The sequence below is a fragment of the Diorhabda carinulata genome, chromosome X (genome assembly GCF_026250575.1).
Source record: "Diorhabda carinulata isolate Delta chromosome X, icDioCari1.1, whole genome shotgun sequence".
NCBI classification, from domain to species: Eukaryota; Metazoa; Arthropoda; class Insecta; order Coleoptera; family Chrysomelidae; genus Diorhabda; species Diorhabda carinulata.
The window spans coordinates 10,403,554-10,420,560 of NC_079472.1; the positions used below are offsets into that span (position 1 = coordinate 10,403,554).

Below are 17,007 nucleotides of genomic sequence, written 5' to 3' on the forward strand. Positions count from 1 at the left end.
GAGTACGTTGACCATTAAAAATATCAAATTTTTTTATTGCAATGTCAGATTTGACATACTCACATCAGTATTGCCATATCTCAAAACTTAAGTATCAACCCACGTATTAATTGCTAATAATTTGGAAATTGGAAAAATTACATTTTTTTCAAACCTTAGAAATTTGTTTGATATCTTTTCCATTAATGTTTAAAGAAGTCTAAAAAGTGATAATATTTGTTCATAAATTTATTTTTCACAATTTTTTTTGCCGTTATATTTTGTACTAATCATTTCCCCTCTCAACGTTTTCAAAATATTTCTAAAAATTTTACTTTAGTGTAGTTTTTAAATATTAAACACCAAATAGAATTTTTTATAAAATTTAAAAGTGATCAAACCAAAAAATTTAAAACGACTATTTTATAAAAAAATTCTATTTATAAAAGCTCAAAAAGATATTAAAGTATCCCCGAAGAAAAAAAATGTTTCAATTTAAGGAGGAGCATTTCATGACATACAGTATGTATATAAACAGTTTTTAGATAATAAACAATTTAAAAACAAATTTGGAACGATGCACAGAAAATAATTAATTCTATATTAAATACTACTGAAAATTAAAATACCTTATTTTTAGAACACACTGTATTTAAATTCGAATACCAAATAAGCATACCACTGAGTTCACTGTTGCGATTTAAGTGCAATGAAACATTTGAGTTTCTAAATAAAGCCCGAAACAAAAGATTTCTGCGCTTGCTCAATAACGGGACTATTTGTTTTAAACAAAACTCATGCCATTTATAACATATACAGAGTGTTTTCTATGTAATTTCCAATGTATCAAAAGTAATTTGTTAATCAATTTTGCCCCTAAAACAATAACAATCTCTGTTCTATTTCAAATTCTATAAGAAATCGGAAAGTAATTTTTTTCAAATTAGAATTGTGCCAAGTTTAATATAATTTTTTTACATATAAACAGTTGTCTTTTAATTTCTATTTGAGGCATAAATTTTTTTCTTAAGTTGTAAATATCTCTTAATATCATGATTATTTGTAAAAATTGTCATTTATTCTGTTTCTGATGCTTGAAACATTTCAAATTAGTTGAAAATTATTCGGTTGATGTGGGAAAATAAAACAAATTATTAAAACAATGTCATTTATATCACATGATGTGGAAATATGTACATTATTAAAATAAAAACGCACTATCACGTATTTACGTAATTTTTAAGTTACTTTAAAAGTTTATATTGAAAAAAATATCAGTTAATTACATTCATTTACAAAAGATATTCAGTTCCTCAAAGATTTAAACTAATAATGCGAAGCTTCAGCTAGACAGTAATCGTGAAACTGATTTTGAGGTTAGGTTAGAAAAAATTATAAAAAAATACAGTCAACCTTAATGTTATCCTTAAAGGGAAAAAGAAAAGTGATTGAACATTCATAAGGACCGACATCAACCAATAGGGATTTTTGACTTTAGAAAATGAAAATTCAATTTAGCAGAAATCTTATTCTTGGAAAGTGTTTTGATTCTTCTAAAACAATTATTATCATTTTCAATTATAGTAGAAAAATCGAAAGCAAATAAGTCATTACAAATCAGTCAAGGGAATATATAATCCCGTATAGTCGTACAATATTATTTTGATGTTAATTTTATCATTTTTTCGGTCAAAATAGCACTTAATATAACTTTATTTTCTAGTATGACGAACTAGGCATCTGTCAGCTGTCTAATTAAAATATATATTGGCCTCCACCTCTGTTGATATTTGGTCAGCTCTGCTTTAGTTGAATCAATTAGGTAATCTGAGAAAACAATTGATCTCGTTAAAATGGCTGTCGTAGGGTAAACAATCGCTTCTTTCGTACACTTGTGTTAGCTTTTGTTATTTTACGGTAGCGGGAGTTATTTTATATTGATTTTTTGTTTTATGGTGTGAAGGGTATTTTTTAAATCTGTTTCAGTGAAATTAATTCAGCTGAAACTGAGTATTGTTGCAATTTTTCTAGTCAGTCTGCAAGTAGGCTTCCAAGAAACTTAAAAAATTTACGATTGTATTTATTTTATCCTCAAGTGACGGGAATTTATTGAACATAACTTTCTACTGTTGCATTCAAGAACAAACTTAAAGCTTTTAGTGGAGTTAATTCCTTTCCATTAGATGAAAAGAACTTTTTAAACAGAATTCTCCTCATTTTCCGCTAGTTTCCAATATAATTGCTTTTTAGACTGTATTTACTGCTTATCTACACTAAGCACAACACTGCATAAGAAGCTATTTCTCAATGACACTAGAATTTATAAAGGAATCCAACAAATAACTTTATAAACTACACAGAAACTTACGGCAAGAGCATTTGTTTACCACACGATGGCCATTTTGATATGGACATCAGCTGATGTTGAAAATTCGTTCGATTGCTCATTCGATAGTTTGACAGATATAACCGACAAGCAGCCATGTTGTATTTCTTCTTTTTTATGATAGTGTGGTCCTCAATACAAACTTAAAAAGTAACTTTTCTATTATATGGTCATGTTGCTTCAACTATAGGTATAAACTGTGCAGGTTTAATTCTTCTTTTTTGTATGTATATATAAACAAATAATATTTGTACGATGTTGCCCAAAAGTTTCGGCAATAACACGCTGGGGAATGTATCTAACAAATTATCTATATTTATAGTGAAATAAATTTTTTTGAGCAACATGTATTCGTACATTATAATCGAATTTACAACGTTCTTTCATAATTGAAGTGCACTCTTTATTTTTAGTATTTTTACACGACTCATTTTGAAAATCTAAATATAGAAAATGTCAAAAATTTGCTAATTTGCAAATATTTTCTATTCTATTCAGATTTTCAAAAATAACCTCTAATCAATCTAAGAATAATAAAAACGGTTGATTTTATTCATTAAGGCTCTTGGAATTGAACAAGGTTGATTTCGATGGCATCTTCAGTTTTTTCGCACAGTCCCACAAGATATGAGTTTATATGTATATATAAAAAATGGTAATTAAAAATCGATAACTGTCCATTATTACTTCTTCCTACATATTTACAAGAAAAAAATTGATATTAATGAAAAAAATCATGAAACTGTGCTAAAAAAAGCTTCCACTCTCAATCGTCGTCTCTGCAACAGTATCTACAACATCGTCTGCACGCGCAGAAACAGAAACAACATAACAAAATTAACACTGATACTGTAGCGACCCCTACGTATATCCAATTAATTTCAGGGGTGTTTTCTTTGATGCACAATTCGGCCGCTTCATCACTATAAGCTGTACCTGAAATCATTTCCAACACATAGAACTTCGAGCGGAAAATTTCTAGTAACAAAAATTGTTTTCGTTTTTTCAATATTAAATATCTCACCTTTATAATCTGTTACGTTTGGACAATTGACGACTCCGTTGCATACCAGTCTGGCCGGTATACAAAGTCCTTGTTCACCGGGACAAGCGAATTCGCAACCGTCTCCCAAGGGATCTTCTGGATTACCGCCTTCTGTCAAGCGGCTAGACATTAAAGACGACCCGTCAACGTTTCGAGGTAAATGAAACATCTCCGTCCACGCAATTTTGAATGCCGCCCTCGTTGGAGACGTCCTTCCTGAAATTCGAAATATTACAAAAAATTGATAGAAAAAATTACGTTTATACGTATATCGTCATTTTAAGTCATCTAAAATGGGTGGTTTAGTTCTGTAAACAATACTTTTAACATATTCCTACGAAAATATGTCTAATGGTGTCAGATCAGGAGATAGTGCTGGCCATTCTAACGCACCTCGCTTCCTTATCTTCTGATTTGGAAACTTGTGGGTTTGCTGGATCAGGATATAAGTTTATCGAACTTCGGTCTTCATCAAAATATTTTGATAAAGACGTCGAGATGTCAAGTTTCTAGCTGTTATTTTAAACTGATTTTTTTATGGAAAAAAATTAAAATCATCATAAAAACATATAAAAAGGTCTAGGATATGAAAATTTCGACTCACCTATAAACTGTATAGTAATACTAGGATCAGTTCCGTCTGGGCTCAATTCCGCCGAGCTTAAAATCGGGAGTTCTTTCGCTAGAGAGACGTTTTCACCACAAACAGATAGATACGGATCCAAACGACCTTTGAGGAAGATATCCACTATACCGTCATCGCAAGATTTCGAAGAAAACTTAATTTGATCAAAATGTAGCCAAAAATCTCTGTCTCTATTAACCTTGATCTCCCAAATGCATCTAGAAATATAAACGAAATACAATATCCTAAATTGTTTTAAATCCTATTATTACCTTATGGATTTAGGTGGTTCGACGTATCCAATAGCTTCATAATAAGGATAATGTATCTCTCCGTCTGTTATAGGTTGAATGATAGCCGGTCCACATAGAGGTCCGTGAACGAATTCGTAAGTAGCTTCGAAAAGTGATTCGGGATGTTTAAAATAACTAAGGGAACTGTGACTGCTATCGATGATCATCTGTAAATTGAGCTGCTCTCCCTTCGATATTATCTGTGTAGAGAATGCTTGTCGATTACATATACAAGTCACATCGCCGTTTTGAGCCGCCTTATTCAATGAAATCGGAGGATAAGATGAATTAGCTCCCGAAGGAAGAGGTTCCCATATCACCAGTTTATCCACACGATCTTCCAAACAGTTTGTACAAGGACCGTGGTTGTAAGGGGATTCCTAATATATGTATAATTTATCATAATCGGCGAAAAAATACATTTGACAACACCACCGTATCTTAAGGTGTTGCGAAATCTAGTTTTCTCTTTAGTTTTAAGGAAAAAAATTAATACTTACTTTGAAAAATACATTGTTGATAGTTAAAATTATCCTAGCAAAAAGCCTTTTGTCCGTTACGAATCTATATAAACAACTAACGTCGTCACTGGTTTGGGAAGTTTTGTATACCAAGGTATTGAGAGGAGATCTCAACCAACCTTTGACTTGTTTCCACGAGGAGAATATTTCATCGCATTGTTTACCAGGTATCGCTTCTCCTAGTTTTGTATTGTTGAAAAAATCGTAATGAGCCCAATAATATAATGATGACCTAGACAACAGAAAGAAAACATTTCATTTACAGTACAGTATAGTTTCTACGATGGATGCAACACGGAAGTAGGTTATAATAAAAATTTGTAGCATTTAAAAACAATATAATACATCATTCAATCAATCTTGTGATTGACAAACAGATGGCGCTGCTACTGTCAAATCCATATGACGTTTATAACTTACTGACTTTCAAAAGACTATGTGTAAAATTTCATGACATTATATGAGTCAGAAAAAAGTGACAGCTATTTAAATGAAGCAAAACAATTTCGTATGTTAATTTATCATTGCTTCTTGTACTGTACAAGCTCAGCAATGGCTTTAAGAGTTATCCGGATTCTGATCCATGGAAAAGAATGATTTTTTATAGGTTAGAATTTAAACGCGGTCGTACATATAATACTGATGATGGTGAAAGTTCTGGTCGTTCAATTGAGGTGGTTACTCCAGAAAATATGAAAAAGTTTACAAATTTGTTATATTTAATCATCAATTGAAATTGCGTGAAATAGCTGAGGCTTTAAAGATATAAGAAGACAGTATGATTACAATTATTATGAATTTTTGACCATGAGAAAGCTTTTTTCAACGTAGGCGCCGTGTTAACTCACACCCAATCGCCATGTTAACCCGTGAGAGATCAGATTTTTTTCGATTATATGCGACAATAGATGAAACATGGATCCATCACTTCACTCCAGAATCAGAACGATCATTATCTGAGTGGACTGCAGCCGATGAACCACGTCCGAAACGTCCAAAAGCCCAACGGTCAGCTGGGAAGGTTATGGCTTCGGTATTTTGAGATGCGCATGGAATTTTGTTACCTACTATCTCCAAAAAAAAAAGAGACAATCAATAGCGAATATTACATAAAATTGTTGGATAAAAATCACTGTTTCGCCAAGACAATGCACCGATTCACAAGCCGAACAAATTCCACTTCGAATTGCTTCCTCATCCACCGTATAGTCCAGATCTGTCTCCCAGTGACTACTGACTATTTGCTGATCTCAAAAAAATGTTAAGAAATTCCCCTTAAATGAAGAAGCAATTGCTGAAACTGAAGCCTATTTTGAGGCAAAAGACAAATCCTTCTACAAGCTGGGCATCGAGAAGTTAGATAAGCATTGGAATGTATCTTGAAGGAGATTACATTTGATTTTTGGCAGAAAAATGTGTTTTTATTAGTTAGTTACACGACTTATGGAGAATTAAATAGTCCGAGAAAATTGTGCGCCAAGATTTTTTTTAGTGTATATAGTTAAATAATTCGAATACCGAAGCAATTCACAATAAAATCGAACAATGACTCAAACTGTACATCCCAACCAATTATTATAACATGGTAATCATTTTACGTACAAAATGTATTGCTTGTGAGCACGCCATAGTTTTAACAGAACGAAACCTGTAATTAATGGGTATTTATCATTTTTATTACTACCGAAAGAGGGAGTTGTACGTTATACGAGTATCACTTTACTCCGCATAGGAAGAAGAGAAAAACATTTGGAAAAGAAATAACGGGATGCAATTATTAATTATTTATCTCCATTTCATACTTTATATAAGCGATATCCAAATGGTAACTGTTGATAATAAAGATTTTAAGAAACATTTTACTGACATTGAACAATAGTCCAGGATATGGAGCAATCCAATACATGAATGACTTCAGAATAAGTTGCTTGGTCCAATCAGTTCATATATGACTGGTGAGTCTTACCAATCAACTCCTTTTAAACAAGCGCAAGATACGATTGGTCTTTTAACCTAACAAGATCATATAACATACCATCTTCATGCTATAGGTATCACGAAGGATCCGAAGAATGACGGTGATGCTTGGAGGGGAAAGAAATTGCAGACCATATTGGTGAAGTTTATTCACCCAGTCGTTCCAGCTAATTAGGTTTTCCAAGAACATCGTCCTTTGGTGGATTTAAGGGAGACATAACGGGCTGATCAGATAGCGAACTATGAACTACGACGTTATACAAGGGTCAAACAAAGAGTTATTATTCATTTACCACTTAGTAGTCTAAAGGTCTAGAAAGAGTCGCTATTTATGAATGCATTTATTAATTAGAAAAATAACAATATATATTTTTTGAGAAATTATGTCAAACACTAAAAGAAAACTCACCCACTATAACTTCCGGTTTTACTTTCGAATCTGACAAAAAGCGAATTACCAGACGACACGAAATCATGTTTTTCCATTGCTTTCGAAAAAGTATCACAGAACGTTTTGATAATTTTAGCATCATCAGGCCAAGAAGAGTCGTATAATGTAAGCGATTCTCCGCAATCTCCCTCTATGGGTCTTATAGGAGACTCTATACGGTTTATTCTGAAACTAAAACGAACATATTGTTACGAACAAGTTCGCGAAATGGGTCCTGTCCAACTACAATGGAATTTTAAAATGCGGCGAATTCGCGCGGCGACTTTCATCTTCGCCTTTGATATTTGCTTTTAGAACTTTGATTGCAGCAGGGTTTATTAACAGTATATCATCTAAATAATATCTAGGAAAGTCTATTTATTAATTTTATTTGGGTGTGTAAATAATTTGTGTAAACGCAGTTAGTTTAGTTTTAATAAAGTAGTCGCAAAAATTATTTAAGTGATATTTATAAGTAAATTATTATGGGTTAAAACTTTTTTTGCATTACCTAGGAAAGTACAGCCTTACGATTTCGTCTTCTTCGCCTTGTATTAGATATGTACAGCTGGTATGGGGCGGATACCAGTGAGCCACTGATAGAAATATACCTTCTGAATCTCCCGAAGCTCTGAGACTTTCCGAGGAAAGTAACCAATCGCACGTGCCGTTTCTACTACCAGCAGTATCAACGTGTCCAGGCCAATTGCCTACGTTGAAATGGAATCCAGTGTTTAGTAGCGGTCCTAGAAGATAATTGATATATTTTAATCAATTGATATTCAAAATATATAAAGTCACTTCCACTTTACCGATGATATATTACCATTCCAGACCCTTACGTCACAAAGAAAATAATCTAAGGTCCTTTGAATGAATGAGGAGTTTAATCTCGGCACCCTATGTATAACTTGAGCTATCGTATTACCTAAACTTACAAGTGGATCTTCAAGGATGACGTTTTACACATCTCAAGGATTTTATGTACTTAACTCAGGGTTTAGGTAAATAGTTTAAATCTTGATAAACGGCTCTCAACATAAGACGAAGTTTTAATCAACCCCTTCTGGGAAAGGTAGCGATCCTTCAAGGAAATAGATGAAGCTATTCAAATTTTGGACATCATTGTGCCGACTCATTGAATCGTTAAAAATTCTTAGTGTAGAATTTTAATTTAAGTTATGTATAAGTTATATTGATTTTATACGGAAAATTTATGAAAACGTAAATCAGAAATGGAGATACGTAAATTGTATGTAGATGGGAGCGCTTGAGATATTGTACGATACAAAACAACTTCGAAATATAGTTGGAAAATGTGAATAGAAAGGGTTCCAAATAGATCAAATTCGGTTTACATATCATCAATTCCGACTTGCTGCTCATTTATAGAAATAATTTATACTATTATCAAGAAAATATTATTCTCAATGTAGAGTTAGTTGTTTAACATTTTGCGGTTAGATTTGGGGGAGTTCTATTTTGGATTTAGCAACTCCCGTTTGGATTATTTGCATATTATGGTCCCTATAATGTTGAATGGAAGAGAATGTTGGTGACACTTAGCATATACCAAGAGTTGTGTTTGCGATAGACTTGATTAACTACAAAATCGTTCAAATGTTGGTCGCTTTTCCGGCCGCGGTTAAACGGAAATTACGCGATTATACTAACTTTACCAATATATACAGTGTTTTCCGGGACTTGATGCATAAAATTAGAGATAGTAGAATTAATGCCATGAAAAAAAATTTCTTTTACGACACCTCGTTTCTGAGTTAGAGATACGAAATCACAACCGTCTATTTTCTAAATTATAACAAGTGAACAAGTGCTGGTATCTTTTTGGCAACACTGTTTTTGACAGATCACGCGTGAATCTTGTTTTGTGTCATAGTCAAACTCGTTCAGTTTGGTATATAATTTAGCATGAATCGATTTATGAACGAACTACGCTTTTAAATTATTGAATTTTATTATAAAAATTCATGCTCTATTAAGAGAGTGCGTCGCGCTCTTTTTCCAATTTATAGGCAGTTTGGCCGACCTACTGGGGGAACTATTCAAAAGCTTGTGACCAAATTTCGAACCCAGTTTACACTATTGAACATTAAACCACTAACACGCAAACGTACAGTGAGGACCGAAGAAAATATTGCGGCCAGTGTTACTGATATCCGCGAAATGTCGATTCGCCTCTGTTACTTCATACGTGGAAAATTTTGCGAAAGGATTTGGGTGTAAAACCTTATAAAATACGGCTGGTGCAAGAATTGAAGCTTCTCGATCTCCCAGAACGTCTAACATTTGGTAAATGGGCACTGGCAAAGTTGGAGGAAGATCCACTTTTTGACGAAAAATTTTGTTCAGCGACGAAGCTCATTTCTGGTTGAATGGATACACCATCAAGCAAAATTCCGCTTTTGGAGGGAAGACCAGCCAGAAGCATTGTAAGAGCTACCAGTGCATCCCGAAAAAGTTACTGTTAGGTGAGGATTATGGGCCGTACTTCTTCAAAAGCGATGATGGATGAAACGTTACTGTGAATGGCGAGTGCTACCATGTTATGATTGACGATTTTTTTCCCAAAATGGAAGAATTCGACATGCCTGACATGCGGTGCCACATGCCACACGGCACGCGAAACAATGGCCAAATTGAGGCCCGTCAATTGCCGCCTAGATCGTGTAATTTAACGCCTTTGGACTATTTCTTGTGGGGCCATGTTAAGGATAATGTCTACAGGAGTAAACCAACAACGATTGACGCAGTTGAAGCCAATATTGAAGCATTTATTCGTGAAATACCGACCGATATGTTGAGGAGAGTGTGCCAAAATTGGATATTTCGCATGGACTATTTAAAGCGGAGCCGCGGCCAACATTTGCATGAAATCATCTTCAAACATTAAATTATACTGATCGTTCATCGATTCCAATAAAGATTTCATCAATTTGTTTCTCAAATCATTGATAACAGATCGAGTTTCTTTCGACGAATTTTTAGCTCTCGAGATGCGATAGTAATAATAGTTTTGATAGTTATTGATATAATTCAGTATGTGAGGATTATCTGTAAACGTTTTTATAAACAACGATCTCATATTCTTGGATGAAGTACATGTTTTCGTTTTCGTAGCCCACGATTTATGATGATTGGTTTCACGAGGACGAAGAGGAAATGCTGTTTTGTGGCACCTGATAATTTTGTCGAGAAAGTTCGAGAATTTAGAGTCAATATCGTCAGAAAGATCTATCCAATCATTTGTTAGACATAAGTTGTGAAAGTTGATGAAGTTTTGTTTAGAGTGAATCCTCACCCACTGAGTGTGTTTCTTAAGAGATTTATTAGGTATTAGAAATTCGGCGAATACAGATTCATGGTCAGAGAGACCTGAATTAATTACTAAGTGATTCGCATCATGGGGTGGGAAGTCGGATACTATTTAATCTAGTAATGAGGAAGTTGTTTTAATAATTCGAATGGATGAATCCACGTGTAAAATTGAGCTGATATGAATCAAAAACATTTAACAGAGACTCCCGAGTGGCACAATCATAAGTGACGTCAATGTTGAAATCACCGCATAGAACATTTCTGCTCTTAGTAGGCAGATCGTCGAGTAAATATAGAAGGTTCTCGAAAAAGGATTGAATGCTAGATTTAGGTGGTCTGTAAATACAGATAATATATAAATGGCTAGGCAACTGAATCCCGAAGACTGGGATTGAAAATTAATAGATAATACTCTGGAACCGATCACAACTTTACTCCCACTTGATCCAGAAAAACTCAATACTATTTTTGGCAATTGCAAAAAAGGTTGTAGTGCCAAATGAGGTTGCTGTGTTCTCCAGCATGTACCAATGGTCAAGGTCTTACTCGAGTATCCAATTGAGTACAATAGAGGAAGATTCCTGCAAGAGGAAGAAGAAGAAGAAGAAGAAATCGAAGAAGACATGTTGGATAGTCTTTCAAGAGTATGAATCTGATTAAAACATCTAAAAAAACCAAAACAATATTGACCCAATAATAATGAATAGCAATATCAATAATAAGGTAATATCCAGAACTTGACGGGCATTGTTCCCTTAAATTATCCTGAAATTGTCATGACAGTTAGTGGAGCAGGCCTACAGGGTAAAACCACGGTAAAAAAGCGCCGAGTTCACTACCTCACAGGTGGTTTGGAAATGTGTGCATATCATGTATAATGTGACTCTTAGAACCGCGATATCTCAGGAATGATAACTCTTAGGAAGGAAAGCATACATATATTTTCATAGAGAATTTCAAGATCTACAGCTTTGATTTGAGGTTTTTTTTTTTGATAAAGCTTACCGTTTTCGAGAAAAATCCAAAAAACCTCAAATGTCAACCTTTAACCCCGAATAACTTTTGTAACACACATAGAACTTTTAAAACTTTATTTATAATGGTAAATCCCAGCGTTCTACCAATATTTGGGGTCTCAGGGTATTTTTGTTATTTCAAATGTCTATATTGACCGGACTATTATACATATATAAATAATGGTACCACAATTTACTTAAAAAATGTCATGTAAATAGAATGTTTATAATTATGTTTGAATTTCAGATTCCAGCTAATATTTTCTTAACCATTTTTGGTTTATTAAGGAGTTTAGGAATGTCTATTCTATTAAAAACCATTATTTTATTTTCAAACTTTAATACGCTCTTGAGATATAGGGTCTTAAAGTAATTTTTTTCTTTAAAATTTCTCCAATAAAACTTATTCATTTATTGTTCTGAATTTAATCCTAAAAAGACTCCTTTTTATAATGTATTACTTTCAATATACTCCAATATAATTTTTCTGTTTCTAAGTCTCCATATTTCTTGTTAATGCGAATATAAAGGACAAAATAACATTCTAGAATATTCCTTAAACTATTTTTGAAGTGAACCGACAGCTGAGCGAAATCACACGAATATTTACCTGCAGGAGACGACACAAATTCCACAAAAAGGTCCTGAGATGTGCCGATAATGGAGTAAGGGAATTTGCCCATTCCGCAAAATGTACCAATAACGGGACTGAACTCATTCTTTCCGTCGTAGATTTTTATATAATCGTACGGACAATTTTCTTCGCCTGCAAAAAAACAATCGAATTATGACTTAGATCTAACGGGAAATAGCAGTAATGGATTATCTCTATTAAAGTGGTAAATTGCACATCACACTTTTAGCTTTTTATAGCAAACTGAACGTAATCGCTTTTTTTTATCATAGAAATCTATAGTTTTTGCTGTAGAATAAGATATAAAATCAAATGAATTTATTCAGTTATTTTAAATAAATTGATTGTGTTAACCAAACTTGTCACAATTTTTAATAAATCGGAACCACCACATATGAAAAAAATGTTTATTTTTGACATCAAACAACATCTGCTATATTTGCAGCAATTATTGCTCAATGTAGAATAAAAACTAATAATTTTCGTGAATCTGGAAGATCTTTTCTATGTTTTCAACAATAATCCGTTACAATTCCTAGACTTTTTTCTCTTTAATAGCGCTTCTTTATCAAGGAAATGTCCTGATGGGACCTATCGCTTTGTTTGTCCCACAAAAAAAACAAATTTGTCACAAAAAATCTAAATCAGGGACCAGAATATGATTTTTAAGGATATATTACATCCCTAAGTTTTTTATGACTTTATAAATTCATTTATTAAGTCTTTATAATTTTCCGATTTCTGATTTCCTTGAAAATTTTGGAAAACGTTTACAAAACCTTTCCAGGTGAGTTTTTCATACAGTTTTTCTCTAAAGCTTCATCATTTTGCTGATGAATGAATTAAAAAAAAACATATGTATATGTGACTTTTTATATTGGATACATTCAGTTCCATATTAGAAATGAAGTTATTAAAAAAAAAAGCAAGTATATGAAGTCAGAAAGGAATAAGTGGTTGTCACAAAAAATTGGACCTAATTGGAACAAAATTATCATATATTTTAAGTAAGATGGAATTTCTGGAATCGTTGGTGATTTTCATACTCAACACACTACACCAGAACTCACAATTACACTGTCTGAGGCGCGTTTCGGTAACCAAGTTATCGTCTTCAGAGTCTAAAGGTAAAATGTTGGTAGACTTGTTTATGGAAACGCGCGTCAGATAGTGTATTTGTGATTTTTGGTGTAGTCAGGTTTAAACAGTGTTCAGTATATGTATGAACGATGATTGAAAATGATCAAAAAGTTCGTATGAAAAAAACATTGTTTACAAGTTAATTTTGAATAGAAACATTAGATAAGATAAAATATACACCCTTTAGTAGTTTCTATTTTTTTTAAGTAACAAAATAAGGGGGAAAGAAATAAGACGGGGTAGCGGGTAAGACACAGTACAGCGAAATTCACAGTTAATATTGACCAATCACGCTCATTCATTCATCGCTTGATGCACCGCCATGATATTTGTCAGTCGTTCGTTGTTTAGTGGTGCGCAGTTTCGAAAAAAATTCAAAAAAAGTGGTTAGACACCAAATTGTTTATCGTATTTTCTTACGGTTTGACACTTGACTTTGGTTTGTTAAATAACGTTAGCTGGTGAGGTGTGACTGTTTTTTCTTTTTTGTTTTTTTTATGAAATAGCTATGCAGGCGAGATGAGGGAATGAGGTATAGTTCCTCCAATATCAATTGCCGATTCTAAAAACCCTCGCCGACAATTTTGTTTGATCTACCATTGGTGTAGATACCACATTCTATAAGTTTATTATTTTTATAAATACTTTTAAAAATATATATATCTTATGCGAGACAATTTTCGTTAAATCGAATCATTATAAAAACTTATAAAACGCAATTAGACGAGTAAAATGGGCCTGCCTGTAAGGGAGTTTGGTTTAAGCAGGGTACCAGACGTGAACTGAGTCCTTTTTGTACCCCATTCGTTTTTTTATGGAAAAAGAAACTTAAAAGCAGAAACCATAAAGGAAAATGAATTACTTGTAAATAAAACAAAAGAAAAAAAAACATTTCAATTCCAAAGTATCTTGCATGTACTACGTATTATAATGCGGCCATTAGAAAACCATTCAATTTTCTTATTGGTAAACAGTAGCAATTAAAAACAATAAGTCCAATCCTCCATTTAACGCTGGGAAAAAAGAAACTGGTAAAGAATGGATAAATGATTTCCTGAAACGGAACCCAGAGCTTCAAATTAGAAAGCCTTCAAATACTGCCAGAGCATATCGTTTTAACATGGTCACAGTCGAAATTTTCTCGACAACGTGTACGATAAGCACCAACTCATTCTTGACCGTATATATAACTGTGACGAAATGAGGGTTTCTGTTGCGCAAAAGATAAATTCAATGATAATTACCAAAAGAGGAAGAAAAAAGGTTAGGGCTATAGTTTCAGCAGACGGTAATGGCCGAGATATGCTTCAGTGCAGTTGAAAACTAGATGCCACCTACGCTTATCTTTCCAAGAAAAAGGATTAATCCGGAGCTGATGATTAATTCACAAGCTGGTGTTGGGAGGTATGTAGTGATTGGAGCTGGATTACTTTCTAGCTGTCCCTCCAAGAGTTTAAGATATTTGTGATTTCAGTGGAGCATCTAAAAAGAGACCGTTGCGTCTTTTACTGGATGGATACAGTATCCACAATCGAATTATGAGCCTGTGTTGTTCTCTATACATGACACATCGTTTACAAGTAGCAGATGTTGCGCTCCTGAAACCATTGAGCGTTTATTACTAACAAACCGCCAAGTAGCTGGAAGTATTTGGAAATACTTATGTTTAAGCAGCCACAATGTCTAAAACAGTATTTGGATTTCGCAAATGTTGGATTTGGCCCTATAATCGAAACATGTTGTTTGAAATAGATTTTGCCTCTTTTTTGATAGCCGATATCCAGTTAAATGACGGTGAAACTTCCGCAAACAGAGAAGTATTTCAAGATATAAGAAATGTTACTACTGCTTAAACTTCAGATATAGTAACTGGGATGTTCCCACTGGTGTCCTAGGCTAGTTAATCTTGAATCAGCAATGTGCCCACATGCGATAAAAGCGACGGTAGCTTTGTTTTGACTTCTCCAAAACAACTTTTTTTATTTCCTCTTAATAAAAAATCCCTTCTTGTAAAACAGCAATTATCACATCGTCTCCCCCCAAGTAATCGACCAGAAAACAAAGAATCTGAACAGAAAAACTAGAGGGAATAGCAACAAAAAAGACAAAAGATCAAATAAAAAACGGAAGAAAACTGCTACAAAACTTCAAAATGAACAATTGAAAAAGAATATCCGATAAGCGAAAAGGCGAAGAGTCTCGTCCTCTGAAGATGAAGTGAAGAAGAAGAGGACACACCATGTATGTATTGTGAGGAAATATATTCAGCTTCAATTGAAGGGTGGATATCATGGTTATTATGTGAAAGATAGGCTCATAATAGCTACGCAGGAATAGATGATGATGACGAAGTTATCTTTCTCTATGATCATTCTCATCATCCCATCTTACCAGTACCATGAGGCCAGGTGGGGAAAAACACCTTTTTTCCAAAAGTTTCTAATGGTACCAAATGATATACCGGCCCTATCTAACTACAATGGAAATTCTAGGATTCGACGAAGGTGGAAATCTGTGATGTACGATCAAAATACATTCAAATTTCGGTGGATGTTTGTGTGTAAACAACTTTTTATAGCAAACGACTTATTCAAATTATTCCTTATGATTAATTTCTAGGGAGGTCTATTTATTTGTTTTGTTTCTTTATTTTTCTACTTCTATAGAATTTTTTGGTAAACTGAGTCAGTTTACCATAAATAGTCGTAGTAAACAGAACGAATTAACTAAGTAATCATAGAATATGAAAAAATTATTCAAGTTAGTTAAGTGATAGTGATAAGTAAATTATTGCAAGTTTCTGTAGTGTATAGGGTTTAAATAAATTAAGAACTTAAGAGACAGTATTCAATATTCTCTCTATTGTCATATTTCATCATCTTTTTATACAAAACTCCCATAAAAATAAGAGGATAATACATCAATTCATGATATTCTAATAAATAAACAAAGATCTGTGGTTTGTTATTTGGAAAATGAATATTTCAGAGATAAATCATCTAGGACAGACTTTATTTTCTCCGTCAAGTAAACTATGTCATTCCATTTTATTTACAGAACTATGCAAATGAACCTCTTGTTCTTCTCAACGAGAAGCGGGATTAAATAAAACGTTATAAATAAACCAAACAAATGTCAATAATTCAGTCTATATCTAGAAATTCCACATATATATTTTCCTTGTAATGAAAACTACCTTCCGGATATGTTACCAAGTAAATGAATTTTGTATATGTGTTCAATTACCTTTTCCTATTTTCCACACCATGGAAATTTAGTAGTTTTCATGGTCGAGACGTGTTGCGAATGGGGTTAATCTCAGCTGTATACTATTTCTTTTAATTAAAAAAGCCACAGGGAAAATTGGTGCTCTGATTGTTCCATTTAATTGGTTTAATCTCGATACAAGCAGTTTCGTAAGTCGATGCAAACCTTTCAGAAACTGACATGAAAGTATGTCATTGTTTCACGGAAAAAAAATCTAATAATCCCTAAGATTTTGTATAAAACTATTATTATAGATTTTTCATTTTGTTGGAATTGTTGTTTAAATTTTTTTTTCAGTGTATACTTTCAGTGACGAAAGATCAATTAAACCATTGATTTATCATTACTGGAAGCTTTT

At 33.2% G+C, this 17,007-nt stretch overlaps 1 protein-coding gene across 1 annotated transcript in view; it reads right to left on the reverse strand.

Moving 5' to 3' along the window:
• Nucleotides 1–1,130: 1,130 nt before the first annotated feature.
• The window catches only part of LOC130902194 (uncharacterized), a 214,201-nt gene continuing 198,324 nt past the window's right edge, over nt 1,131–17,007 (reverse strand). The window contains exons 5-12 of the mRNA XM_057814096.1: nt 12,219–12,374; nt 7,768–8,002; nt 7,236–7,448; nt 4,829–5,081; nt 4,308–4,708; nt 4,015–4,253; nt 3,390–3,626; nt 1,131–3,301 (exon numbers count right to left, since the gene is read on the reverse strand). Of these exons, the coding sequence (XP_057670079.1) occupies nt 3,132–3,301; nt 3,390–3,626; nt 4,015–4,253; nt 4,308–4,708; nt 4,829–5,081; nt 7,236–7,448; nt 7,768–8,002; nt 12,219–12,374 (1,904 nt within the window). The 3' untranslated portion in view covers nt 1,131–3,131. The remainder of the gene's footprint in view (nt 3,302–3,389; nt 3,627–4,014; nt 4,254–4,307; nt 4,709–4,828; nt 5,082–7,235; nt 7,449–7,767; nt 8,003–12,218; nt 12,375–17,007) is intronic.